General features: G+C 58.8%; 1 protein-coding gene and 1 long non-coding RNA gene across 8 annotated transcripts; one reads left to right on the top strand and one right to left on the bottom strand.

Annotated features, from left to right (window-relative positions):
- Positions 1-436: 436 nt before the first annotated feature.
- LOC114228021 (uncharacterized) lies at positions 437-6,977 on the bottom strand. The gene is made up of 3 exons (XR_008556221.1): positions 6,822-6,977; positions 5,666-5,818; positions 437-863 (listed from the first exon to the last, which is right to left on the bottom strand). It is a non-coding gene; the product is annotated as an uncharacterized LOC114228021 (long non-coding RNA).
- A 2,440-nt stretch (positions 6,978-9,417) lies between these two features.
- On the top strand, positions 9,418-25,556 carry SSBP4 (single stranded DNA binding protein 4). Of its 7 annotated transcripts, XM_008156392.3 has the most exons (18): positions 9,427-9,852; positions 18,255-18,327; positions 18,651-18,712; positions 18,810-18,894; positions 21,909-21,998; positions 22,459-22,524; positions 22,738-22,797; positions 22,892-22,952; positions 23,111-23,178; positions 23,252-23,319; positions 23,585-23,630; positions 23,714-23,749; positions 23,844-23,898; positions 23,980-24,050; positions 24,126-24,204; positions 24,568-24,596; positions 24,706-24,813; positions 25,190-25,556. In XM_008156392.3, the coding sequence occupies exons 1-18, from the start codon at positions 9,794-9,796 to the stop codon at positions 25,217-25,219; spliced, it is 1,146 nt and encodes a 381-aa protein (XP_008154614.1). In that variant the 5' UTR covers positions 9,427-9,793; the 3' UTR covers positions 25,220-25,556. The 7 variants fall into 7 exon arrangements, with proteins under 7 accessions (XP_054573246.1, XP_027988266.1, XP_027988267.1 ...); XM_028132465.2 differs by lacking the exon at positions 25,190-25,556 and having other exon boundaries at positions 9,421-9,852; positions 24,706-25,182; XM_008156394.2 differs by lacking the exon at positions 22,459-22,524 and having other exon boundaries at positions 9,428-9,852.
- Positions 25,557-25,677: the final 121 nt, after the last annotated feature.

Below are 25,677 nucleotides of genomic sequence, written 5' to 3'. Positions count from 1 at the left end.
GAGCCAGCACGTCAGGATAGAAGCCGGGTGTGAGGCCAAGGGCTGGACCAGGGCAGTGGAGCCTACAGGTTTACCTGCAACGTGGGTGACCCCAGACCTCTATGCATTCGTTCAGCAGACATGGCTGAAGTATACTTGACCACTTGATTGCTGTGTGATCTTGGGCCAGTACCTTAACCTCCCTGTGCCTCAGCTGGCTTTCTTCTCTTAAAATGAGGACAGTCCTGACCACTGGGTAGGGCAGCTGTGAAAGGCTGGGAGGCAGACATGGATGTGAGCACCAGCCTGGAGCTGGGGACACAGTGACCAATACACCAGCCGAGTGTCCCAGGGGCTACAATGACAGTCCATGAACACACACATCCAATTCAGGAGGTAAACCTTGATTTCCAACGATGAGGAAAGACCTTACTTGAGGTCACACGGCCTTGTTGGTTACAGTAAATTTTGAGAAGCCACTGAATACCTTTGGGAGGGGGAGTGTGGGCAAACAAAATGAGGCATTGAGGTGACTGTGGTCGAAAAGTGCAGGCCACCTGCCAGATGGCGTTTCCCTGCTCGGGCCACGGGAGGCCGAGCTGCTGGCCCACTGGGCTCTCCTGGGAGCAGCCCTGAAACAGACGGAAGGAAGTTGATTACAAACGCCCAAGCTCCCAGTCCTTTCAGTAGAGCATCTCCGTCTTCCCTGGGGGCGCCCTGGAAACCCAGCCTCCGGGGAGCCCACTCCCCGACATCTTCTGCAGGACGCCGTCTCTCCTCACTGCGACCTGGGCTTCCTGGAGTGACCTCCCAAATAATGATGCTCCTGAGTTCTGGTCATAGGGCCTGCTCCTTGGGGATCCCGAATGAAGACAGGTGAGGTGCTACAAAGGAATACCGCACGATCTCACGTACACGTGGAATCCAGAGGTGGATATGGGCATTACGTTGAGTGTAAGGATTATCTCACACTGTGTATCAAACATCAAGTTGTACGCCTTAATATGTACAATTTTTTTTCTTTTGGTACCCTGATCAGGGATTAAACCCGCAACCTTGGCATATCAGATGGTGCTCTAACCAACTGAGCTACCTAGCCAGGGCTTATATGTGGAATCTAAAAAAAACACAAAATAAATTAATAAACAGAACAGAAACAGCCCTAGCCGGTTTTGCTCAGTGGTTATAGCATCAGCCTTGGACTGAAGGGTCACGGGTTTGATTCCGATCAAGGACACCGTACCTCAGTTGCAGGCTCGATCCCCGGGCTTGGTCAGGGTGCGTGTAAGAGGCAACCAATCAATGTGTGTCTCTCTCATATAGATGTTTTTCTCTCTGTCTCTCCCCTCCCTTCCATTCTCTCTAAAAAAAAAGTGGAAAAAATGTCCTCAGGTGAGGATTAACAAAAAAAAACAACCAGAAACGGAACTATAGATATAGAGAACAACTTGACGGTTGTCAAAGGGGAGGGAGGGGGGGTAAGGGAATTAAAAAATTAACCATCATCATTTATATCATGATTTAAAAAAGGAATGCTATACAGCAGTTAGATTTTTAAAACATTTTGTTTACTATGTATAAATATATAAGTATTAACATGGAAATATATAATCAAATATTTATAAGGGTTTATTATCTATACTAATAAAAGGGCAATGTGCTAATTAGACCAGGTCGACTGGACATCTTCTGGACGTCCGACCTCCTTCCAGACAAAGCTATGGTGGCGGGGCCCAAGGCAGAGGCAGTTAGGGGCCATCAGGCCGGCGGGGGAGCAAGCAGTTAGGGGTGAGATCAGGCTGGCAGGGGAGAGCAGTTAGGGGGCGATCAGGCCGGCAGGCAGAGGCGGTTAGAGGCAATCAGGCAGGCAGGCAGAGGCGGTTAGGGGCGATCAGGCAGGCATGCAGGTAAGTAGTTAGGAGCCAGACATCCCCCGAGGGGTCCCAGATTGGAGAGGGTGCAGGCTGGGCTGAGGGACACCCCTCCTCCCCCATGCACGAATTTCGTGCACCAGGCCACTAGTAATATATAATTATTATACTTAATTATAAGCAGCAGCATCCAGGCACTGGCTACTTAATTGGTATTAAGTTGTGTAATCTTCACACTAGTCCCTTGAAATTGGAACTATCATTGCCCCCCATTTTACAGCGGGGGAAACTGAGGCACGGTGTGTTTGAGTAGCTTGCCCAGGGCCCTAGAGTTGCTGAGGGGCAGCCTGAATCCGTGTGTTGACCATTAGAAACTCAGAAACAAGCTGCCTGGGTCCCGGGTCCGGGTGAGGCCTCTCTCACGCGCCCCTGGGTCTGGGAGAGGCCACGCGCCCCCGCATCCGGGTGAGGCCATGTGTCCCTGGATCCGGGTGAGGCTGGGTCCCAGGCCCGGGTGAGGCCACGCGCCCCTGGGTCTGGGTGAAGCTGGATCCTGGGTCCGGGTGAGGCCGTGTGCCCCTGGATCCGGGTGAGGCCACGCGCCCCCTGGGTCTGGGTGAGGCCACGTGCCCCTGAGTCCGGGTGAAGCCGTGCCCCTGGGTCCGGCCGAGACCAATCCAGAGGGAGTCGGACCTCCGTTACCACCATTTGTCCACCATCCAGAGCTGAGGGGTCAGTGCTGACATGTACACATAAGGAACTGGTGGACATTGAAATTGGGTCTCAAAAGAACTGTTGGTCCAGAAAGAAACTCACTACAGACTGATTCATTTGCCTGTCAGCATAACTATTATTGCTCGTCTCACATTCAGTTCTTATATCTCTAGTGACACATGATCTCACTCATCTAGGGGAAATGATGAACAACATAGACTGATGAACAAGAACAGAACCAGAAACAAGGAGGCATCGATCAGACTATCGGGCCTCAGAGGGAGGATAGGGGAGGGTGGGGGGAGGGGGGAGAGAGGAGAGATCAACCAAAGGACTTGTGTGCATGCATATGGGCCTAACCAATGGTTAAGTTCAACAGGGGGTTGGGGCATCCATGGGGAGGGGTGTGGGATGGGAATGGGGGGATGAGGACAAATATGTGACACCTTAATCAATAAAGAAATTAAAAAAAAAAAAAGAAAGAAACAAGCTGCATTTGTCTGTGTCTACCTGGAAGGTGTGCAGAGCCATTGCATAACACACATGGCACTTGTGGATGTACAATGGTAGCGACTGCCTGGGGGTGGGGACTAATAAGGGCATTTAGCCTTCTTTGCTAGGTTTTATTCATTTTATTTATGGCAAGTTTTGTTCGTTTCACAAATGTTAACTGAGCGCCTATTGGATGCATGCAGCAAGACTCCTGCCCTTGGGGAGCTGACATTCCAGGGAGGGAGATGATGAAACTATAAACTGGCAAATTCAAAGGAGGTTGGAAAAGTGCTATTGCACCGGCCAGGGCAGCTCAGTGGTTGAGTGTAGACCTATGAACCAGGAGGTCACGATTCGATTCCTGGTCAGGGCATATGCTCAGGTTGCGGTTGCAGGCTAGATCCCCAGTGCAGGGCGTGCAGGAGGCAGCTGATCAATGATTCTCTCTCATCATGGATGCTCCTATCTCTCTCCCTCTCCCTTCCTCTCTGAAATCAATTTTAAAAAAAAAAATAAAGAAAATAGCGCTGTTGAGAAAAAAAAAACACACCTGACTGTGGGGTATTCTGACAACTAGACGGGGCTGTTGACAGTTTTGAGGGTTAGTCAAGGAAGGTCTCTTGAGAAAAAATATAGGACAAAAAAGGAAAAACACAACAAAAAGATTGGAGGAAAGAGCTCAAAATGAGAATAAGGGGGTTTTTTTGGAGGGGGGAGAACTGGGTGATTTTTAAAATGTTTTTCTGCTATGAAATTATTCAACTCCTAAATATGTAAACGTTAGTTGGAAGCCCACTTGGAGGCATAGGTCAAATCAGAGAAACCTACTGGATTCCAAGCCTGAAACTCGGGATCTCAAGAGCTGCTCCGAAGGGGCGCCAGGGACCCTCAGGAATTGGACCTGCGAGTCTCTGCTGCCCTCGTGTGGTCAAGCTAGGGATTGCAGGCGCGGTGGCCTTGGCAGAGGTGGAAAATTGGTTCCTCCCCCTTCTGACCCCACCCCCACCCCACCTCAGCCACAAGGCCACAAGCGGGTTGTGACAATCTGTGTGGCCCTTAGGCTGAGATCTCTGAGGACACTGGAGGCCTCAGACCTCAGCACAGAGGAGGCATTTGTAATTTTTAGTTCAGCAATGGGTATTTATTGAGTGCCTACCTACTGTGTGCCAAGCCTTGTTCTCAGGGCTAGGGACACAGCATGAAACAAAACATTAAAATTCTCTGCTCAATCTCTCTCTCTCCCAATTTTTTTTGGGGGGAGGCAACCAAAATTTTTGGTGGCCTTGTTTCGACAAGGCTAAAAAAAAAAAAATTCTCTGCTCATGAAACTCATGAATTACTGGGGACATGAGCAATCAACGTGCAAAAACAAAAAATTTCAGGAAAATCCAACAGGGCAATGTGACCCAGGACATCGAAGGGTCTCTCTGAGGAGACATCTCCGGAACTGAGGCCTGAACGAGGAGAAGCCAGCCAGGGGGAGGGGAAGGGTGTCCCAGGCAGGGAAAACAGCCTGTGCAAAGGCCCTGGGGTGGGAATGAGCTGGGTGCATGCAACAGGATCACACACAAAAAATGCCTAGTTTCTGGTGCTTAGCGAGCATCTACTCCCCACTCTTAGAAGGGGCAGAAAAAATGTGTCCCCGTGTACCACACAGAGTGAGAATGCAACCTTAGGGTGCCATGGAAATGTTTCCCTCCACAAGAGAGGCCTGGGCTCTGGAGAGAGAAGGTGAGGGGGGGCACTGCCACCACACCCCAAAGTGGGACCTGGTACCTCCACTCTCTGCTATGCATCTTGGGGCAAGTTGCTTCCCTGCTCTGAGCCTATTTTATCTGCAGAACTTTGTCAGCAGCTGCTACAGACTCCCCCACCGCCATTTCTCCCTTCCTTCCCCCACCCCCAGGCCTGAGGTTCTCACAAAAATGCCTCCAATATCCCAGAGTGAGTGTCCCAGACCTAGGCAGGGAGCTGGGGGCACTTCAGTGGGTGGAGTGCTGCCTCTGGGTTGCCTACATGACACCCTGGGTGCCTCTCCGAGCCTCAGTTTCCCCATCTGTAACATGGGGAAGAGAAACGCTGCCTCTCTCATGAGGTGCTGGGTGCACAGGTTCCTAATGATTGGGTTGACTCTAGAGTTCAAGTGCAAGGCAGGGGGCTGGTACCTAAATTTGTGGGCAGTGGGAATCACAGAAGGTGCTGGAAGCAGGGCAGTGGACTGGCTGGGCTGAGGTTCAGTCAGCTCCTGCTCAAGTCCACACGGCAGAACAGGGCACAGCCAGGGTTCAAACCCAGGCCCAGATCCTCCACTGGGGACTTCTGCCTCTCGGTGACCAGTCTTGGGGTGTAATCCCCATTTCAGTAACCTGAGACTCCAAGCAGTTGCTGGTTTCCCAAGAAGTCTATGCTGTCTGGACATCCCTTCGCCTGTGCCCCTCCTCGCCTCCACCAGCACCCCTGGGCTGGGGGCCCTCCTCCCACTCTGTCGAGGCTGGAACCCCTACCCAAAGCCTCAGCACCCTCACCCACCACCCATATTCACCAGCTGCTGTGGCTTCTTCCTTCCTGCTGTTTGGGTTTTAATTTTCGTGTTGCAGTTAGAAAATTACCCATAATTACAGCTCTGAGAGGAAATGCCTCCTGGTGCAGACCCTGCTCCCAGCTGGGGCCCCTCCATCGCAGGGCTGAGGAGGGCCGCCAGCCCGGATCCTGGCCCCTTCCAGAGCCTCCCACTTCAATGAGAAGGGGGCTGCTCCCATCTCCTGTGGAGAGAAAAAACCATTATCAGGAAAACCCCAAATCAGCCTTCCCTACTACTTTTGCAGCATATTCACAGCCAGACACCCGCAGGGAGGGCCCATCCAGAGAGAGAGGCAGAGCTGCAAACAGACTACTGGACGCATTATTTTATCAACAGAGACAAGTCCCATACAGGCTAGTGTAGAACCGGTGATATGGAGGATATGGCCAGGGAAGGGGAGGAGGGGGAAGGGGGCAGGAGAGGGGGAAGAGGGGAGAGAAGGAGGAACTGCTGGGACCAAAGGCCAAAGGAGGAGCCAGACGAGGCCAGGCCTGGAGCCAGGGAGAGTTCCAGGGGCAGGAGCAGCCAGTGCAAAGCCTCGGAGGTGGGCCCTGGAAGGGTCTGAGAATGGAAGGGCTGGAAGGAAGTGAATGAGGGGAGGGAAGGCCCCTCCTCCAGGCACCCCCCATACCTCACAAGCAGAACCTGCTTCGCCCCCTCCCCAGGCATTGCCCCGACCCACCCACCCCCCCCCCCGACCCCCGGCCCCCCCACCGTGGGTCATGGTGGTCCCTAAAGACAGAGACCCAGCTCAGGGCTGCAGTCCTCGCACTCAGCCACCCAGGGGTGGGCCCTAGACTGCGAAGGGGTCGCAGGTCTGGGATCCAGTCTTGTTTGTTTCCCCTTTGTTGGTTAAGGTATTATCATTGTGTCCTTATTCCCCCATTGCCCCTCCCACCCACCCCCTGGGATCCAGTCTTGACCCTTCACCTCCTTGCTTACGACCCTGCTCCTCTAGGCCTCTTCCCGGGGCAACCTCCCTGCTTCCTTCGAACCTTCCCGTACCGCTCAGCCTCAAGTGGCTTCTTAAAACCTGGCCCGTAGGTGCTCCACAGCTTCCTGTTTCTTTTAGAACAAACCCCAACCCGTGGGCTCCTCTGCCCTCATTCCCCTCCTCTCTCCCCTGCTCCAGCTAAGCACACAGCCCGCCTCGCCTGCCTCCAAGGCCCGAACTCCGTGCCCACCTCAGGCCATTTGCACTTGCTGTGACTGCAGTGTGAACATTCTGCTTCCAGATCTTTCAAATCCACTTCTACCCTTAATAAAAAACGTTTTTCCCGTGCCCACCCTCGCATGGGTGGGTGGGGGGCTCTCTCTGTAGCTTCTGCTCTTGCAGTGCGTGCGCCCTGGTTGGATGTGCGCGCAGCTCAGCCTCCCAGACGCCGCGTGGGGGCCCGACGCCCGCTGTTCTAGGACTTTTCCGCCGGCGCCGAGGTTGTGTTTGGAGAGCCGTCCCGTTGCCATGAGAACCGCGCTTCGTCGCTCCCGCCCGCCCGCCTCCCCCTCGCAGCTCGCAGGGCAGCGGGCGCCTCCGCCTCTCTCCCTCCTCCAGAGCCGGGCTGACCCCGCCGTCGTCCTGTCCCCCTCCGCCGGAGACCCCCGCCCCCTGCCCAGCCTGGGGCCCTCCGTGAAATGGTCCCACCGACTCTCAGCTTCTCCTCCTCCTCCTTCCCCTTCCCACCCTCTGCTCCCCGAGCAGTAACAACGTGTTCCCACTGAGTCCCCAGAGCCGGGGACACAGCAGGCGCTCAATAAACGTTGTGCCGACTCAGGGAACCAAGGGTCGGAAAGGACGAGGGACCCGCCCAGGGCACACAGAATCCCGGGGAGCCACGGAGCACTGGGAGATGAACAGGAGGAGGGGCGCCTGGGGGTGTCGGGAGCAGCGTTTGCGGGGCCTGGGAGTCTCAGCTGTCACAACACGCGGTGTGACTCGGGTGGGCGACACCCTTTCTGTGCGCTCGTTGGGAGCAGGCGCTGGAGATGGGCGGTGGGCGTGGGCATTAGGAAGAGGTTGTCCTGTCCCCCGCCGGGCGCTGGAGAGTCCCCATCTCCAGGCAAGACCGAAGAATGTTGGCCGCACCCCCATTAGCCCGTAGCTGGGGCCCCTCCTCCGGGCCGGCAGGGCCCGGGAGGCCCACGGGAGAGGAAGCTGGGGGAGGGGACGGCCAGCTGGACAGGAAATGGGTAGGGCCGGCGTCCCCCCCCCCCCCCCCCCGTCCCCCTGACCGGGGCCCCTCGGGATGGAGGCGGGACTGGGGCCGGCCTGGCCCCTCCCTTCCTCTTCGCCTGTCTGGAACCCCAGCGGCTCCCCACTTCCCGCCCGCCTGCAGGCCTGAGTGGTGGCAGGGGAATCCTGTACTGGGGGGGCGGCCTCAAAGAGGGAGGCATAATGGGGGTTCCACAGGCAGCGGGAGGGGGCGTCCCCATCAAGACAAATATACGACACAGGAAACTTGCGTGCACAAGCACACAACACAGGTCCCAATCCACCCAATCCACCCACTGACGCTGCGTCACTCGGCCCCACACCACCGCCGCAGACACACAACACGGCCGCAGAGGCCCGGCCCGGCCCGTTCACTGGATGCCTGCCAACTCCCCAGGCGCAACGATGCACACGTGCGCTCACACAGGAACATGCACACACACATTCGCGGTTGTTGCATAGCAAAACAACAACAACACACACCCCCATGGCAAATAGTCATAGAAACATCCAGACCTGGAGTCACACAAGTGGACCACTTCGCCCCTCCCCCCCAGCCCCCTCCCCACCCTGCCCCCCACACATCTGCTAACACAGCCCACAGGTACCCTGGCACCCAGGCCTCCACTGGGCCCAGGCACTCCTGCCCTAGGGTGTCCTGGTCTCAGTGTCTGCCCCTATCTCCTCTGCATGCCCCCGGGGGACAGAAGGGCCCAGGAGAGGGAACGGGGCACCCACTGTCTGCACCCTTGATTCCTGCAGAGGGACAATTAAAGGTGGTTCGAGCCTCATTTACTACAGTTGGCAACACTAAGAGGCCTAGCCAGCGAGGTGACCCAGTCCACAGCCACCCAGCACCTACTGTTAACAGTGTGACTGTGAAGCAGTGCACGATGGCCCCTACAGTTTGGCCTGTGTGCCCAGGAGCGTCTAGTCTATGTGGTATGTCTTCGTGTTGTGTGGTGTGTGCGGCTGTGGTGTCCACAGGCTTGGTGAACCCGCAGGTCCAAGCACAAAGCCCTCAGGAAGCTGCGGCGGAGCGCTCCCGGATGACTGCGAATGGCTGCCACGGCTCTTTCCCCAGCTGTTAGCAGCTGTGGCGTGGCTGTGCCCATGTGAGCAGTGGGATGTGTCTCGCTGTTGTGTAACACCTCTGTGTGTAACAGCATGTTCCTGGGTGAGCTGAGTGTGGGGAGCCCTGCGGGATGATGCACTCGGTGTGACTGCCCAAAGCAGTAGTTGTTCCGGTGTCTGTTGGGATTTGCATGTGTCCTGGGTCTGAGATTGTATCTGCAACTGTGGCTGTGTTCCCGGGTGTGTAAATTGGGTGGCTGGTCCTATCTGAGGCGTGTGTGTGCATAACCTTAATCAGCTGTGTCCCACTGTGTGTCCCGAGATGTTATCGGGCCACCACACACACACACACACACACACACACACTCGCCTTGCGCGTGTACACACACACACACACACTCGCCTTGCGCGCGTACACACACACACACACACACACACACACACACACACACACACACACACACGAGCCCTGCGCGTGCGCGCCGGCCCGCGGTTCCTGCAGCGGGACCCACCCGCGCGCCCGCCATCGCCCCTTTAAGAGCGGCGCCCGCGGGCGGCAGGGAGGCGGCGGGCGGGGGCGCGCGCGGCGGGAGGAGGGGGCGCGCGCTTCCCGGAACAGCCCGCGCTGTGGGAAGAGAGGAAGAAAATAAACCCGCGGCTGAAGCTGGTGCTGCTGCTGCTGCTGCCGCCGCCGCCGCCGCCGCCGCCGCCGCCGCCGTGTGGAGCTCCCCCGCGCGGATGATGCCCGCGGTGCCTGCGCAGGGCGCGGGGCGGTGAGGCGCGGGGCGCGGGGTAGCTATGGCGACGACGAGCGCGGCCAGCCGCGCCGCCTGACAGGTGTGGGCCCCGGCGGCGGCGGCGGCTCGGAGCATTATGTACGCCAAAGGGGGCAAGAGCTCGGCCGTGCCCTCCGACAGTCAGGCCCGGGAGAAGTGAGTCGGGGACCGGGGGCGGAGCTCGGCGGCCCCGCGGATTCCGTGGGCCCCAACGCCGGCGCGCGCTGCGAGGGGCACGTGGGCGCGGGCTGCCGGACGTGAGGGACCCAAGTGCGTTTAAGGGGCCGCGAGACTTGCGAGGGAGCGCGAGACCCGAGGGGCGCAAGATTTGAGGGGGCACGCGAGACTCAGGGGGCGTCGGGGGCGCATAAAGTGGTAAGGTTTGAGAGGGCGTGCGGGGCCCGAGAGGTCCTGAGAGTTGAAGGGGTGTGAGTTTACGGGGCTGGGGGCGCCGCGCTACACTCGAGGGGCGCGAGACACCCTAGCGGCTTGAAGGGCTGGGAGATTGGCGGGGACGCGCGAGACCCGAGGGCGTGATTTTTGAGGGGCTTGCGAGATCCGAGCGGGACTTGAGGGTCGCGAGAACTCCCCGACGGCAGAACCTTGAGTGAGGGAGGCTGCGGACGCGCGTGCGCGCGGGATCGTGATCCCTGCTGCTTCCCGCATTCTCCAGGGGAGTTTCCAGGACCGGTTGGCTGGCCTCTCTGGACCCTCGCGCGTCTTGGAGAGTTTGAGAGAGGCCACCTGCCCTCTGGCAGCTGAGGGGGACCCCTGAGAGGCCACACGGCTCAGCCCTGCAGCGGAGCCCCCGGGTGTTGGAGCCCAGAAGGCCCTCCTCTTATTTGGGTGTGGCGTTGGATCCTGGATCCTAGGTGCTCTTGGGCTGGTAGGAGGACAGTACCTAACTCCCAGACCCTGCGGGTTGGGGCTGGGGGCCCTCAAAACCGGGACCTCCGCCTGGGGCATGGCAGCAGCCTGAAGCTGGCATTGCCGCTTACCATCTCTGTGGCTTTGGGTGCTCCCCTCGCCGAGGCTCCGTTTCCTTTCCAGAGAAATGCAAAAGTATTATCAGCGCCATCTCTCAGTTTGGGGGAGAACTTGAAAGGTGCTTGGAGCTGCGACCTTCCCACAGCAAGGGCACCCCGTGGCTGGCAGTTTTGTTCAAGTGCCAGGGAAAGGTGCCTGCAGGAGGGAAGGCTTCCCGTGGCCGATAGCCAATGGCCTCGTCGCAGGATCCTAAGAAATGCAGCCACCTAGAGTGGCCTTGATGGGAAACAGGCCGCCAGAACAGAGAGGAGGCTGGGTCATTCTGGAGAGGTCCCATGATGCCGCTCCTTGAGGGCCAGGCCAGGAGTGAGGGCTTGTATGTCTGGGCAGAGGAGCCCTGGGTGTGGGCTTGCTGCACCCCTCTCTTGTCCTGCTCTTCTGCCTGAGCTAACAATGGGACCGCCCCTCCCCTCCACCAGGACAAGTCCCTTCTCTGCCCAACTTTGGGGTCCTTTTGGAGAAGAGACTCTTCTAACCAGAAGATGCGAGGCAGATAACTGCCCTTTCAGGCCTTCCTTGCCCATCGGCACAGTTTTGAGGTTGGGTTCCGTTTTCAAGCACCTTTAAGCACAAAGACTATTTGAAACTGGCATCTGGCTCCTGCCCAGGTTGGGAGCAGGGCATGTCTGGCATGGCCACCCCATCCCTGGGGGTCCTGGTGTGTCCCTGGTCATCTTCTTACCCTGGTTTTGGGGTGTGGGTAGAGTGTGGTAGTTGGGAAGGCAGGCCCAGCCCTGAAGAATCCCACATCCTAGCAGAGAGGCAGGTGTCAAGTTACCTGGGCCTATAAATGGGAGGCCAAGTAGAGGGATGATCTCAAGATACTCCATGAAGAAAGCAAAGGAGGAAAGTGGGTGATAGTCATGTATGAGGTCCTGTGCAGAGATCTGGAGGAAGAGTAGGCGGCTGAGGGCACAGCAAGTGCAAAGGCCCTGGGATGAGGCCTGGCAAAGAGCTGGGCGGGTGCCCTGGGTGGGGGAAGAGCAGTCTGAGGGCTCTGTAGGCCAGAGGTGCCTGTGTGTGTGAAAGTGCACTCCAGCTCCCGTGTGGAGGGTGGCTTTATAGGGGGTCAGGAGTAGAGGCCCGGGGATCTGGGGGAGGTGGGCACAATGATCTGGGTAAGAGCTGATGATGGCAGCTTATGTGTGGCCGTGGGGAGCAAAGAAGGGAGAGAATCAGAGATTTGAGCTGAAGGTAGTAGGGTTGGGAGTTGGGTTTCAATCCCAGCAGAGATTTGATTCTTTGAACCTGGCCTTGACGCTTGGCCAGGGCTGGAGACGGAGGGGGTTATCTCAATCCTGGTCCCTTCCCCCATCATCCCCTCCTTAGCCTGCCCAACAGAGGGTCTCAGAGATGGGGGAATCTGCGGAAACATCTCCTGTGGAGGCTAGGGATGCCATGTCCCCTCTTCTCCAGCCCCCTTTTTGGCCAGAGCCATCCTGTGCTCATCTGTTTCTGGTAGAGGGTCCTGGAGGAATGTTGGTTTGGAGATGGGGTCCTGCTGTGACAGAAAGTTTGGGACACACCACATGGTTCCATCCCCTGTTTCACCAGAGGGGACGCCAGGGCCTGGAGAGGAAGTGACCTGCCAAGCTCAGGGCGAGCACTGGAGAGGTAGACGGGCTGCTTTTGGAATGCGGCCTGCTGGCCTTGCAGGGTTATCACAAGGACTGGGTAGAGGACCCTGCATAGGAAGCCACCAACTAAGCCACTTCCTGTCTCAGCCTCGGTTTCCTCCTCTGTGAAATGGAGTGAAGGAGTTGCTGCTCAGGTCCCTGGCTCTCCTGGACTACGCTTTCCTCTCCTTCCTTCTGATCCCTATCTCAACGTGGGAGCTGGGTCAGACGGCCTCGGAAACAGACTCTGCCTGATGGGTTCGCTGACTGTGGGTCCCTGCCCTCAGGGATGCACAGCAAAGTCTAAAAGTACAGTGATGGGGTGGCCTGGAGGGTGGGAGGGAGGCTGGGGTCCTCGTGGGCTACTTGTATGAAGGCACAGCCTGTTCTGTAAATAGTACACACTTCAAGCCTGTGGTGAGGCCCATGGATGGCTGCCACCTGGAATGAACTAGTATTTGCATTTGTAGTTGGCTTTGGGTCTTTTTATTATTGCTTTTTAATTATTATTATTTTTTTACTTTAGAGAGAGAGGAAGGGAGAGGGAAAGAGAGAAACATCCATTGGCTGCCTCCTGCACACCCCCACTGGGGATCAAGCCTGCAACCTGGGTATGTGCTCTGAGCGGAAATCGAACCAGTGACAACGCTCAGACAGAGCCACACAGGCCAGGGCTTGGGTCTTTCTAACTTCGGGATGAAGGTGACAGGGGTAAGTTGGAGGCCCCTCTGTCCCCTTTGCATTGCTCCGCTTCTGCCCCAGAGGCTCCGTCTTTGTGAACTGGGGGAGACGTCTAAAGGTCTGCCGTGTGTGTGTGTCTCCTCGAGCCCGTTTGCCCTGCCAGGTGGTTTTAGAATGGGTCCATGAACGACAACCGTGGTTGGTGTTACTGAGCATCTTGTGTTTTCCTCCTGGGATTGGTTTTGAGGTGGCACATAGCCACGGAGAGTTTGTAGCCCAGCGTGTGAGAGAGTCGCCCGTGTGTCTGTCCCGGCTTCCAGGTGTAACCATGTGTGGGCATCCTTGTTGGTGAGGGCACAGGTAAGAGATTCTTGAGGAAGAAACTCCTGAGCTGAGTCCTGGAGGCTGAGCAGAGGCAGTGGACACAGGGAAGCCTCTGCGAAAGGGCTTGAGAAGAGGAGGCTTCTGGGAAGAGACTGGGAGGAGCGGGAGGTGGGGATGGGATTTGTAAGGGGGAGGGTTGTCACTGGCCACTGGGTGGGAGAGAAGCTGTAGGCAGCAGAGGCCCCCAGAGGCTGATGAGGGGGCAAGAGATAGCTGAGGGCCTGGCCTTGAGGGTGGCAGAGAGGAGGGAGGGAATGTGTGGGCTGGAGAGTCCCTTTGGGGGCATCAGTGAGAACTGGCTGGTCGATTAGATGCGGGGGGAGAGGGGGTGACACAAGGCTGTGAGTAGCTGGTCTCTCACTGCCCCCAGCAGCGTGTGCATCCATGGGCTTCAAGTGGGGGAGGAGGGCACTGAGCAGGGAGCACTTGTTACCCTAATTCCTGATAATTATGGTAATTCCTGGTAATGATGGTGGTAGTGCTGCATTTTAGTTCACAAGGCTTTAACAAATCACTCTGTCACCACTTCCCTGCACAGCCCATGTGCGCTTCTGCCTGTGAGCACTCCAGGGCCAGGCACCCCCTATCCTCCGTGTCACTGTTCCTTCTCTAGGGAGGGCCTCTATGGAGACACCCTCTGCTCCCTGGGTGGGTTCCATTGGGTGGGCTCTTTTATCCTTTCAATATGTTTTTTATTATTGATTTCAGAGAGAGGAAGGAAAAGGGAGAGAGAGAGAGAGAGAGAGAGAGAGAGAGAGAGAGAGAGAGAGAGAGAGATGATGAGAGAGAATCATCGATGGGCTGCCTCCTGGGGATCCAGCCTGCACCCGGGCAGGTGCCCTGACCTGGAATCAAATCGTGACCTCCTTGCTCAATCATTGAGCCATACCAGTGGGCTCTTTTTTTCTACAGGTCATTTGTTTAGCCGGGATTTGGCTCTAGAGCCCTGCCCTTCCTGGTAACCGAGCTCAGAACCTGGATGGTCAGAGGGCGGAAGTCCTCCCTAGAGGTCCTGAAACAACCTGGCCAAATGTCCCGGCTTCAGAACTTTTCACCAAAAACAAGAAAACAGCTCAGAATTCCTTCCTGAGACTTTATCCTGGTAAAACTTCAAGTGCCAACACTAAGAGAATTGAGCAAAACCGAGAACCTTCCTTGGCTGCTCTCTGCTCTTGGGGTAAAACCCCATACGCTTAACATCAAAACAGTGCTCACCGACCATCTCAGTTAGTCCACCTCTTGTGAGCTTAGCAGGGAGGGAAAGAGACCAAGTCCCTGCCCTCCCAGCTACATTTCAGTGGGGGCTTCAGGCAATCAGCAAAAAATGTGTCAAGAGCCCCTGACCGGTTTGGCTCAGTGGATAGAGCGTCGGCCTGTGGACTGAAGGGTCCTAGGTTCGATTCCGGTCAAAGGCATGTATGTACCTTGGTTGCAGGCACATCCCCAGTAGGGGGTGTGCAGGAGGCAGCTGATCGATGTTTCTCTCTCATCGATGTTTCTAACTCTCTATCCCTCTCCCTTCCTCTCTGTAAAAAATAAAAAATAAATCAATAAAATATATTTTTAAAAAATGTGTCAAGTGCAGAGAAATAAGATGACAGGGAGGAATTGGGCAGGGCGGAGGTTAGGTGTAACAGGGCAGCCTCTGACAGGTGGCATTGGAGCCATGCAGGTCTCCAGGTGGAAGTGCCCCAGGCAGGGGAGTAGCCTGTGCAAAGGCCCGGGCATAGAGAGAGGGTGGCCAGTGTGTGTGTTTGGGGCACCGGAGGGTCTAGTGAGGAATGCTGGAGGGGGCGGTGCGGTGTGTGTAGACTCTAGAGCAGGGGTCCTCAAACTTTTTAAACAGGGGCCAGTTCACTGTCCCTCAGACCGTTGGAGGGCCGGACTATAGTTTAAAAAAAAAACTATGAACAAATTCCTATGCACACTGCACATATCTTATTTTGAAGTAAAAAAACAAAACGGCAAAAACACGCGCACGTGGCCCGCGGGCCGTAGTTTGAGGACGCCTGCTCTAGGGCCTGGGAGAGAGTAGCCATTGGAGGGGTCCTGTCAAAATTCAGGTAAGAGAGACAGTGGCCTGGACCAGGCGTGTGTTAGAGATGGCAGGAGAGAGCTTTCTCCTTAAGATTTTACCCAAATGTAATAAGTGCAGCCATCTCGATCTCGGGACAGTATGCACCACACCTCTGTGAGTCAAGGCCGAACCACCCAGGTTGGACCACACAGGTGGAGGTGGGAGGCAGGGGTGGGGGGAAACTGTGGTGGGGGCCAGTTGAGGTTGGGCCTTTATTATTATTTTTTTTAAATATATATTTTTATTGATTTCAGAGAGGAAGGGAGAGAGAGAGAAACATCAATGATGAGAGGGAATCATTGATTGGCTGCCTCCTGCACGCCCCACACTGGGAATCAAGCCCACAACTCAGGCATGTGCCCTGACCCGGAATCGAACCTGGGATCCTTCAGTCCACAGGCCAGTGCTCTAGCCACTGAGCCAAATCGGCTAGGGCAAGGTTGTGCCTTTAGATGCCAGGTGGATAGTGGACCCAGGTTCAGGAGGGCCAGGCTGGAGCACCCTGTGTGTAGTTGTGTGAAGGTGTCAAAGCAGGAGGGAGGTCGCCGAGAGCACTGGTGGTCCGTGAGGTCCAAAAGGTTGGCGACCGGTGGCCTAGAGAGAGGACAGGAGAGGCCTGGGCTGATGGGGAGGAGAGCAGACAGGAGCGGCTCCTAGACCTGTGTCCTGGGTCAGATGCCACCACTGGACAGTCCAGGGCCAGGGGGAGCGGAGAGGGACCTGGTGGGCTGGCGCCTGGAGCCCTTGGCCGATGTGGTGGGACTAAGGGCCACTTCTTTAAAGGCCTTCTGCTCCTGGGGTGTGTGGCTAGCCCATGCCCTCCTCCCACCCTGAACCCCCAACTCCATCTTGCTACCTGTCTCTGGTGTCTCATTCCCCCAGTCTTCACTGCTCCCTGCACTGACCCCAAAGTGGGCAGGGGCCTGCTGGAACCCTCAGCTGCTCTCTTCGCCCAGAGGGGGGGACAGTGAGCAGATCTGGGCTTTCCACATCCATTCTTTCGCCAATGGGTGTGGGCCTGGGGATGCAGGCCACTTGAAAAGGCTCAGGAAGCGTCTGGAAGGGGAGGTGTCACAGGAGGGAGTTGGACAGGTGAGCTTGGAGTCCATGGGGCTGGGAAGGCGATTGGGCTGGAGAGGAGCAGACGCTGGAGATTGCTGGAGGGTGCAACTTCGGAATCGGTGGGGTCCTGGGCTGGAGGCACTGCCAAGAGGGGTGTGGTGATGTGGTGCGGACTGTGGCCAGGTTCAGAGAACCGCTACATCCCCCCTTGTCCGTCCTTAGTACACACTGCCTTCCATCTGACCATATCACTTGCTTTCTTGTGTTGTTGCTACACTGTTCCTCCTCACAAGCAGGTAGCCTCCAGGGGGGCAGGGATCAAATGTTTGTTGAATGAATGAATGAAAGAAAGAATGGACGGATGGAGGAAGGAAGGAAGAGGATCCAGTGTAAGGCAGACCTATGGGGCAGGTACTGGGGGCAGGACAGAGGGCTGGAGCTGGCAGGGGCGTCTGATGGGTGCGAAGGTGGGGGTGGGTGGGGCTGGGATGTGAGGAATGAAGAGCCTGGCAGGGAAGGGTCAGAGAGCAGGAGGATGAGTCAAAACAAGCTTATTTTCAGATAGGGCTATCAGCCAGGGATGAGTGGCCAGTTAAGTCAGAGGCATAGCCTCCAGCCTGCCCTTGGGGAGTCTACGGTCTTGGATCCAGAACCCCTCCCCCAGCCCACCTGAGTCCTCGCTGGGCAGTAGGAGGATCCTGGGGCTCCCAGAGGGGCCATGTTAGTGGAGTGGATGGTTTGGGAATAGCTAGGGGGCTGGATCTTGTCCCTCTGCCAGCGGGTGTAGAAGACAGATGGGAGGGGACGAGGAGGTGGAGGCAGAGGATGGAGAGACCTGGGAGGCCTGCCGGCTTTCTGTGTGGCCCGCAGAGGGCGCTGCTGGTTGGCAAGTGGCCCATGCTCTTGGGGTGGGCAGCTGCTGAGTTTGTGCAGGGGGCATACCAAGCACTGTGGGTGTTTGGCAGCCGAGTGGAACTGCTGGCCCCATCTCCTCTCACCCACCCACAGTGCCCCAGACTTCCCGGGGGGCTGGTGCAGAGAGTTGGCAGGCAGTGATCTCCAGGAAGAGGATGGGGCCCAGGGACACCTGGAGGAGGAAGGCCTCAGGGAGGAAAGCGGGGCCCTTGCTTCCTCAGCAGGCAAGGCTGGGAGTGAGGGAGGTGCTGGTGCTGCGTGCATGGCTCAGGGTGCCTGCGGAGAGAGCCCCTGTAGTGCACAGTCAGGAGAGGCACCCAGGAGCCCTTTCTGCAGGCGGAAGACCCCCCGGGGCCAAGGCTGCTCTGGGGTCTTGGCATCAGTAGGATGGGCTAGGACTTGGTCCACAAGAGGGTATTGAACTGACCAGAACTCGGCCTGGAAATGGGGGGTTGGGGCTGTGGGCAGTGTTGCCTAGAGGAGGGGCCTACAGTCTGGGTATTGATGGATGTGTAGGAGTTGGCCAGGCTGAGAAACTAGGGAGGAGGCCATCTCCTGTGAGGAGTGGAGGCGATGGCGTATTTGGGGGACTAATGTGAGGCTGGGGGTGGTTGCAATGAGGACTCAATGGGGGCCCCCTGCCCCTGGTCTCCACCTGCCCAACTGAAGGCAGGTGCCTGGTCTGAGAGCCCCTCCAGGAACCCTGAGGGCGGGGTGTGAGGCTGACCAGACCCCGGGCCTCCTGAGAGCCTGAGCCACTTCCACCCTGCCTGCAGGTTGGCGCTGTATGTGTATGAGTACCTGCTGCACATTGGTGCCCAGAAGTCAGCACAGACCTTTCTGTCTGAGGTAAGCTGGCCCTGCCTTCCCCCGCTACCCCAGGGTCCTCTCCTCCCGGCTTCTGTCAGGGCTCCCGTGGTGGTGCCAGATGGCCTCGCTGAAGGCCCTGGGAACCGAGGGCTGGGGTGGGTCAGGCTCGGCGGCTGGCATAGGGGCATCTGTCTGCCCGTCTGAGGATCTGCTTTCCGCTCCCCTGCCCTTGTGCCCAGTTGTCCCCTCCCAGCACCTTGCTCTGACCGCTGGTCCCTGGCCCGTGGTCCCTGCCCGAGGCGGGTTGGCGGGTCTAGCCGACTGGGCAGCGGCTCCTCACCTGCCTTCCTTCTCCTGTGCAGATCCGATGGGAGAAGAACATCACGCTGGGGGAGCCCCCAGGTTTCCTGCATTCCTGGTGGTGGTGCGTGTGGGGCTGGCGTGGGCAGGCAGTGGAGGGGGGTGAGCGGGGGGGGGGGGGGGGGGCAAGTGGGAAAACCATCATCCCCCTCCGCCCACAGCGTGTTCTGGGACTTGTACTGTGCAGCACCTGACCGCAGAGAGGCATGTGAGCACTCAAGTGAGGCCAAGGCCTTCCAGGACTACGTGAGTCCCGCCCCAGGGACCCGGCGTGGGCAAGGTGGCAGGCCTGGGGCCTGGGGCGGGGTGGGAGGGGTGTGTGGCTGTGGGTCTGCTTAGGAGGGCTGAGAGCCTGGGTTCCTGTGTCCTCCACTGGGCTCAGGTCACTCACAGGGAGGCTCATTCCACTGCACTGGAGGCCCCACACCTTCCTGAGGCCAGCCCCTCCCTGTCCTCTTCACTTGAGTCCCTGGTCCAGGCTAGACAGACTGTAGCTCCTGCCTCCACCACCACCTGTCCCCGGCCACCCCAGCCTTTCTGAACCTCCTGAGGTAGGAGCCTAGCCAGGGTTTCCGGGGTCTAGCTGACGGCACCAAGACACTTCCTGACCTTGTTCTATGACTGGGGCTGCTAACTCACCGCTTTGGCCTCAGTTTCCCTCTTGATTGATGGGGGGAGGGGCAGCACCAGAGGCCTATTTACTAGTAGAGAGCCTGGGGGGGGAGTGACCTGAGGGGATGGGTGGCATCTTGTCAGGGGGTGCCGATGGCAGCCCTCTGCCTTTATCCTCTTCCCCCAGGCCCCTCGGAGAGGTCAAGGGCAGACCAGGGAGATCTTGGGGGGCCCTAGGCTGTGGGCCCAAGGGCTAGGCAGTGACTCAGCCAGCTTCTGGGGGAGATCCAGCTCCAGGTTATTTCCCCCTTTCTCCCCCCTCCTCCCTATGCACCCAGCTGGTGCCCTCACCTCTTCCCCTCAGGCCTCCCAGGGTCTAGCTGCCCCCACCGCTCTCTTTGCAATGACACCTCAACCCAGGGCTCTGCAGGGCCAGAGTGCAAGAGGGGTAGGGGTTCACATGTCCCTGAAGTGGCCCCACGTACACTGCATGTGCATGCATGGAAGCCGGGGTCCCTGCTGTTCGCCCCCATCAAATCCCTCTGCATTTGTCGTGCCTGTGTCCCAGTTCTGCCAGACCTGGGGCTCGGTGTCTGCAGCTGTGTCCCTCCTTGTGCCTCTCCGTTGTCCCTGGGCCATTCCCCTCACGGCCCTGGCCCCCACCTGAGTCTGATGACTTCTGGTGCCTCCTGGGAGGATGAGACTCTAGGGTTCCACATGGGTGTGAGTGTGCTTCCCTGTGCGCACCAGTTACCATGGCAGCAGGGCGCCTGGGGGAACCTGTGTAGGCACAGCAGTGGGGGTGCAGAGGGTGATGGGTCCCTGCAGCTCCCACTCTAGTTGGAGACATCTTGCCTGCCCTCCTAGGCGGCCTTTGACCCTCCCCCCCACACACACCCACACTCCTCCCTCTCACCAGGCCATTTGAGCATCTCCAGTTAACGCCAGCACACTTAGCTAGTCGTGGTGGCAATGCTGGCTGGGTGCTTTTGGGTGAAAGATGGATGCGGGGGATCCAAGGAGGCTGTGTATTAACCCTTCAGGGCCTAGAGTTGGGGAGCCACAGGGGTGAGGGGTACACCATACCTTCCCCCTCGTGGTCCTGAGTTCTGCTTGCAGCCTTCCCCGCCACCGCCCTCTCCTCCCTGACCAAGAAATGCTCTGGCGCCTGGTGTGCCTAATGGGTGGGCAGTGTGGGTGGACAGACCCAGAGCACAGACTGTGTCCCCCCACGGCCACTGAAGCAGGTGCCTGCCAGAGTAGTTGCTACAGGCTAATGGGCTGTGAGTTTGTGCGGGAGTGAGGTAGAGGCAGGGGGACCCAGGGGCTGAGAGCTTTGTCTCCCCCCCCCCGCCCCCCTCAGGGTTGCTTGGGCTTTCAGAGGAATGAGCTGTGCTGGGCCTGGAATGCTCTTAGCCACTGTAGGTCCGGGGAGGTTCTGACCAGTGCGCAGACCTTCGAGAAGGAGCAGGCTGCAGACTCGTTTAGGGAGGGGCACGTCTTCAGGAGCCTCTGCCCCACTCCTTGTGGGGCAGGAAGTGTGCGGCTGGGTTAGTGCTTAATTCTTCTGAGCCCAAATGGCTGCAGTTCCACAAATTCCTGAGAACCCCTGGTGTTGGCTTGTGCCAGCCTCAGGAACAGCAGTGATGAAGACAAGACTATCATCCCCTTCTTCCTGGGGCTTGGGGGAGGGGGGATGATGCAGACAGACAGGAGTGGAGAGATCCCCAGAAAAGTGCTCTCTACTCAGTGCCCTTCCCTATCCTTTGATGTGTCCCCTCTGCCCTGTAGACTAGCTTTCCATCCCCCCTCCCCCTGCTCTCTGGGTCCCAAAAAGCTGAGAAGCCTGACCAGGGGAAGTGACTGGTCAGCCTGCCCCTTGCATTTCTGCCCTTGGCCCACAAGATAATGGCCCTCTAGCACCTGGCCTTCTCCCCTCCTCCATCTGAAGAGAGGTTGGGGGCCTGGAAACTGTACCCAGAGAGTCCAGTTCTTCGCGGGGGCGGGGCGGGGGGAGGCAGGAGGAGTGGTCTGCACAGCTGCTCTGAGGAGGAACCCTGGGGAGGGAGTTTCATCTTGAAGCTGTTGACTGGCTTTTTGTCTGTTTATTTGGAGTGTGTTGGGTAGAGCTGGGGGTCCAGCTCAGCTGCCTTGCCAGCCAGGAGGACACCAGGCGTGTTGGGAAGGGCCTGGGAAGGTAGGGGATGGTGCCCCTACCAAGTGGAGGTTGCATTCAGATGGAAAGAATCGGCCTGTGCTGGACACTGAGTGCACGCCAGTCCTGGATGGTTGACGTTTTCAGACCTCCGCATTCCTCAGGCTTGGGCTCAGGGTTGGGAATCGCTGGATCCCGGTCCTCCTTCATGAGCTACATGGGCTCAGCCGGGCTTGGCCCTGACCACCTCCAGGTTTTCAGGTGCAGCAAGGAGGCAGAGCCACGCAGCAAATCAGTCTGTGGACTTGTGAGGGTGCTAAACTGGGGTGGGAACAGGGGCAGCTGTTCGGCCTCCTAGGATCCCAGCCATCCTCCCATGCGTGGACAGAGGGTCAGATGGCTTGGGTGCCCTGTTCTGTGGGATTGGCTCTTGCTGAAGGAACACTGGGGCAGAACCGGCCTGACCAAACCTCATGTCTCCCCCACCCTGCAGAGCGCTGCAGCTGCCCCCAGCCCTGTGATGGGGGGCATAGCCCCCAACGATGCAATGGCAGCAGGCCCCATGGCACCTGGCTTCTTCCAGGTACAGCCAGGGCTGGGGCCCTTGTCCCCCTGACTCTGGGTGCATGTGTGTCAGAGAATGACAGGCACAGGGCTGATGGGTGTGGGTCCCACTTGGGGAGAAACCCTGGGGCAGGCAGGCTGCAGCTGGTTGGGAAGGGTGCAGTGGGGACGCACACACGGGCCTTGGTGGGGCTAGCGAAGGAGGGGCTGCAGGGTGTGAGCCGCAGGGCAGGAAGGATGGGGTCTCTGCACACTAGAGTGCCCGGGCCCACAGAGCATGGCTCTCTGAGCCACAGGTCCCTCCGGTGACCCCTCCTGTAGGGGACATCCTCAGTCCTGCAGATAGGTGAATGGCCCACCCTCCTGCCTCCATGGCTTCTCCACTTCCCCTCCCTTGCCCAGACTTAGCAGGGCCTCAGGAAACAGTAGAGCTCCGGGTGACTTAGCTCTTCCCAACCCACCTGGTTCTGTCCTCCTAGGGCCCCCTGGGCTCCCAGCTGCCCCCCCACAATCCCAACACCCCCATGATGGGGCCTCACATTCAGGTAAGGACTCGTGACACCCCTGTCCCTTTGCCCATGCACATCCCGCTCCTCCGTGCTCACACACACCGGGAGCTAGCCACTGCGGTTAGTTGGCTAGGCCTGGAGATGGGGTAAGTCAGGCTCTGGGCCTGGGCACAGCAGGAACCAGGTAGCTTTTGGGGGGGCGGGTGAGTGGGTAGGGGGAGGTGCTGACCCCTGGCCCACTTCTTCCAGCCCTTCATGTCACCGAGGTTCTCAGGGGGCCCCCGGCCCACCCTACGGATGCCAAGTCAGGTGAGAGAGGGAAGACGGACTGGAGGAGGGGGAGTGGCAGGAGCTGGGTGGGGTGAGGGCACCCACACTCATTGCTGCCATGCCCCTTTTGCAGCCTCCTGTGGGCCTACCTGGCTCTCTCCCTGGTGCCATGGACCCCTCCCCGCGTGTTCAGGGTGAGTAGAGAAGCACCAGCTGGTGTTCACCATCAGGACCCCAGCTTTCATGCTCCATCCCTGCTGCCTTGCTGTACCCTCCCCTCCCCTCCCCCAGGTGTGTGTCCACCCTGAGGAGTGGTCCCAGTCTGAGCCACCTCCCTTTGCTCCCACCCCAGGGCATCCGAGTATGGGCCCGATGCAGAGGGTGACTCCTCCACGGGGCATGGCCAGCGTTGGGCCCCAGGTAAGGGGTGGACCCGGGGGGCTTCAGGGGCTCTCCCCTGTGGCCTGTACTCAGGGCCCTTTCCCCCTCACAGAGCTATGGAAGTGGCATGCGGCCCCCACCCAACTCCCTCGCTGGCCCAGGCCTGCCCACAATGAACATGTAAGGCCCTAGGGACCCCTGGAGTATGCCCATGGGGGCCACCACCCAGCTTCTTGGGCTGGATTAGCACAGCAGCCTGGGGTACTTTTATTCCACTGTTGGGTGGGAAAACTGAGGCCCGAAGGCCAGTGAGTGATGGGTTGGGGTTTTCAAGTGGTTAGCACTTAGTCAACATCTGCTGTTTAGGGGGCCCCCGGTGCGGGGTGGGGGGCGGGGGAGGAGTCCTGCTCGTCCAGCTCGAGGTTCCATCTGCCGTCTCTAATAGGGGCCCCGGAGTGCGTGGCCCGTGGGCCAGCCCCAGTGGCAACTCGGTGAGTCGGGGAGCGGGGCAGGGGGTAGGGTTAGGGTGTGGGGGAACAGTGGGCGGACTGCTCACAGCTGCCTCTCTCCCCAGATCCCCTATTCTGCCTCCTCCCCTGGCAGCTACACGGTGAGTGGGGCCATGGGGCCATGGGGCCCACACTGGGTAACTCAGAGGGTGGCAGTAGGGGCCTTTCTAATGTTCCGTCTGCCTCTGTGTGCAGGGACCTCCAGGAGGTGGTGGGCCCCCTGGAACACCCATCATGCCCAGCCCTGGAGGTACGAGGGCCTGGGTGGCGAGGGGAAGGGTGTGCTCGGGGGAGGCCTCTCACCCAGGCCCTCATGCACCATCTTCCCCAGACTCCACCAACTCCAGCGAGAACATGTACACCATCATGAACCCCATGGGGCCAGGCGCCGGCAGGGCTAACGTAAGTGCGGAGTCGTGGGGTGGAGGCTGCTCTGGTGGCAGGTGGCCAGAGTCCCACACCACCCCTCTGCCACAGTTCCCGCTGGGCCCGGGCCCGGAGGGCCCTATGGCAGCCATGAGCACGCTGGAACCTCACCACGTGAACGGATCTCTGGGTGAGTAAGCGGCCTGGGAACCGCCCCCACAGGCCGCCTTGCTAGCTTCAGGCTCTCACTGAGTGCCCCTCCCCCCACTCCTCCACCTGCGTTCCTCGTAGGGGCATCGGGTGGCGCCCTGAGCTTTCCCGGGCGACTCAGTGACTTGGGCTGCACTGGGTGAGGGTCCAGTAACTGAACCGTGGGGACACCTGGCCACCAGCACTGATACCCCTTCAGGCCCTCCTTCCAGACCCCCAGTGGGCTGAGCAGAGGGGTTGGGTGTAGCCGCGGTGGGGGAGGGGCGGGGAGGTGGAGTTCAGGGAAAGGTCGGTGGACCCCGGCCCAGCCTGAGCCGTGTCCCCTTGTGTCTGTCGTCCACAGGCTCGGGCGACATGGACGGGCTGCCGAAGGTGAGGGGCCACGCTCAGGCCTACCCGGGGTGTGGGCGGCCGCGCAGGGCACCTGGCGGCGGCGGTGGGGTTAGGACTGGAGTCTTGCGCTGACTGCGGCTGCCCCCAGAGCTCCCCTGGCGCCGTGGCCGGCCTGAGCACTGCCCCCGGCACCCCGCGGGATGACGGCGAGATGGCGGCCACCGGGACTTTCCTGCACCCATTCCCGAGCGAAAGTGTAAGCGACTGCGTCGACTCCCCCCCTGCAGCGGCGTCGGGCCGGAGGGGCCTGGCGGGCAGGCCCCGGCGGGGCGGCCGGGGGGCCAGAGCAAGACCGTGACCGCGGCGGGCCAGGTGGGGGGGCGGCCGCGGCATCCTGTCCCTTCCCTATCCCCTTCCCGTCCTGCCCTGCTCTCACATGCCTACCCTGCCCCCACCCCGTGACCCACGCCCCAGGGTGGCCTCACCTCCCTAACTTGGATTCCTGCTCCTTACCCCTCTCCACCTATGCCCCACCCAGTCCATTTCTCCCTTCTCCCTGGGGGGCGGGTCCCAGCCTAGGCGGGAGCTGAGCCCCCCTCCCCCTCTGCGCGCCACCCCTCGTCTCTCCGCAGTACTCGCCTGGGATGACCATGAGCGTGTGATGGGGCAGCAGCCCCTTGCCCAGTGCTGGCCTCCTCCTCTGCCCAGAGCCCCTGCCCAGGGCCAAGGGCTTGGGTGGTCTGCAGGGGGAGGGTCTGAGGTCACACCTCTGGCAGCTGGACTCCTGGTCAAGGCTTGGAGGCCCCGCATGAAGGACTCATTTTATTAAAAACAAAACAAAAACGCAAGGACCTCAGAGATGCTCTTTTCTGTATGGGCTCCACCCCCCACCCTCACTCATTTCTACTTTGTCCTGGGGGACTCCTCTGGACCTCCCTTCCCCTGGACAGTAAGGGGTGAGCACCCATCAATAAATGTAACTTGTTTTGGTTTTTGGTATCTGGTCTCAAGATTCCTTCATTTTGGCTTGTAGCCACATCCTTCACCCTGGGATTTCAGCCCCACCTTCAGGGGAGTTCTGGAAGGTCCCTGAGGATTGGGACAACAGTTTTGAAGGGTA

The sequence above is a fragment of the Eptesicus fuscus genome, chromosome 6 (genome assembly GCF_027574615.1).
Source record: "Eptesicus fuscus isolate TK198812 chromosome 6, DD_ASM_mEF_20220401, whole genome shotgun sequence".
Classification (NCBI taxonomy): Eukaryota; Metazoa; Chordata; class Mammalia; order Chiroptera; family Vespertilionidae; genus Eptesicus; species Eptesicus fuscus.
The sequence above is the reverse complement of the archived record's forward strand: the minus strand, read 5'-3'. Positions and strand labels throughout refer to the sequence as shown.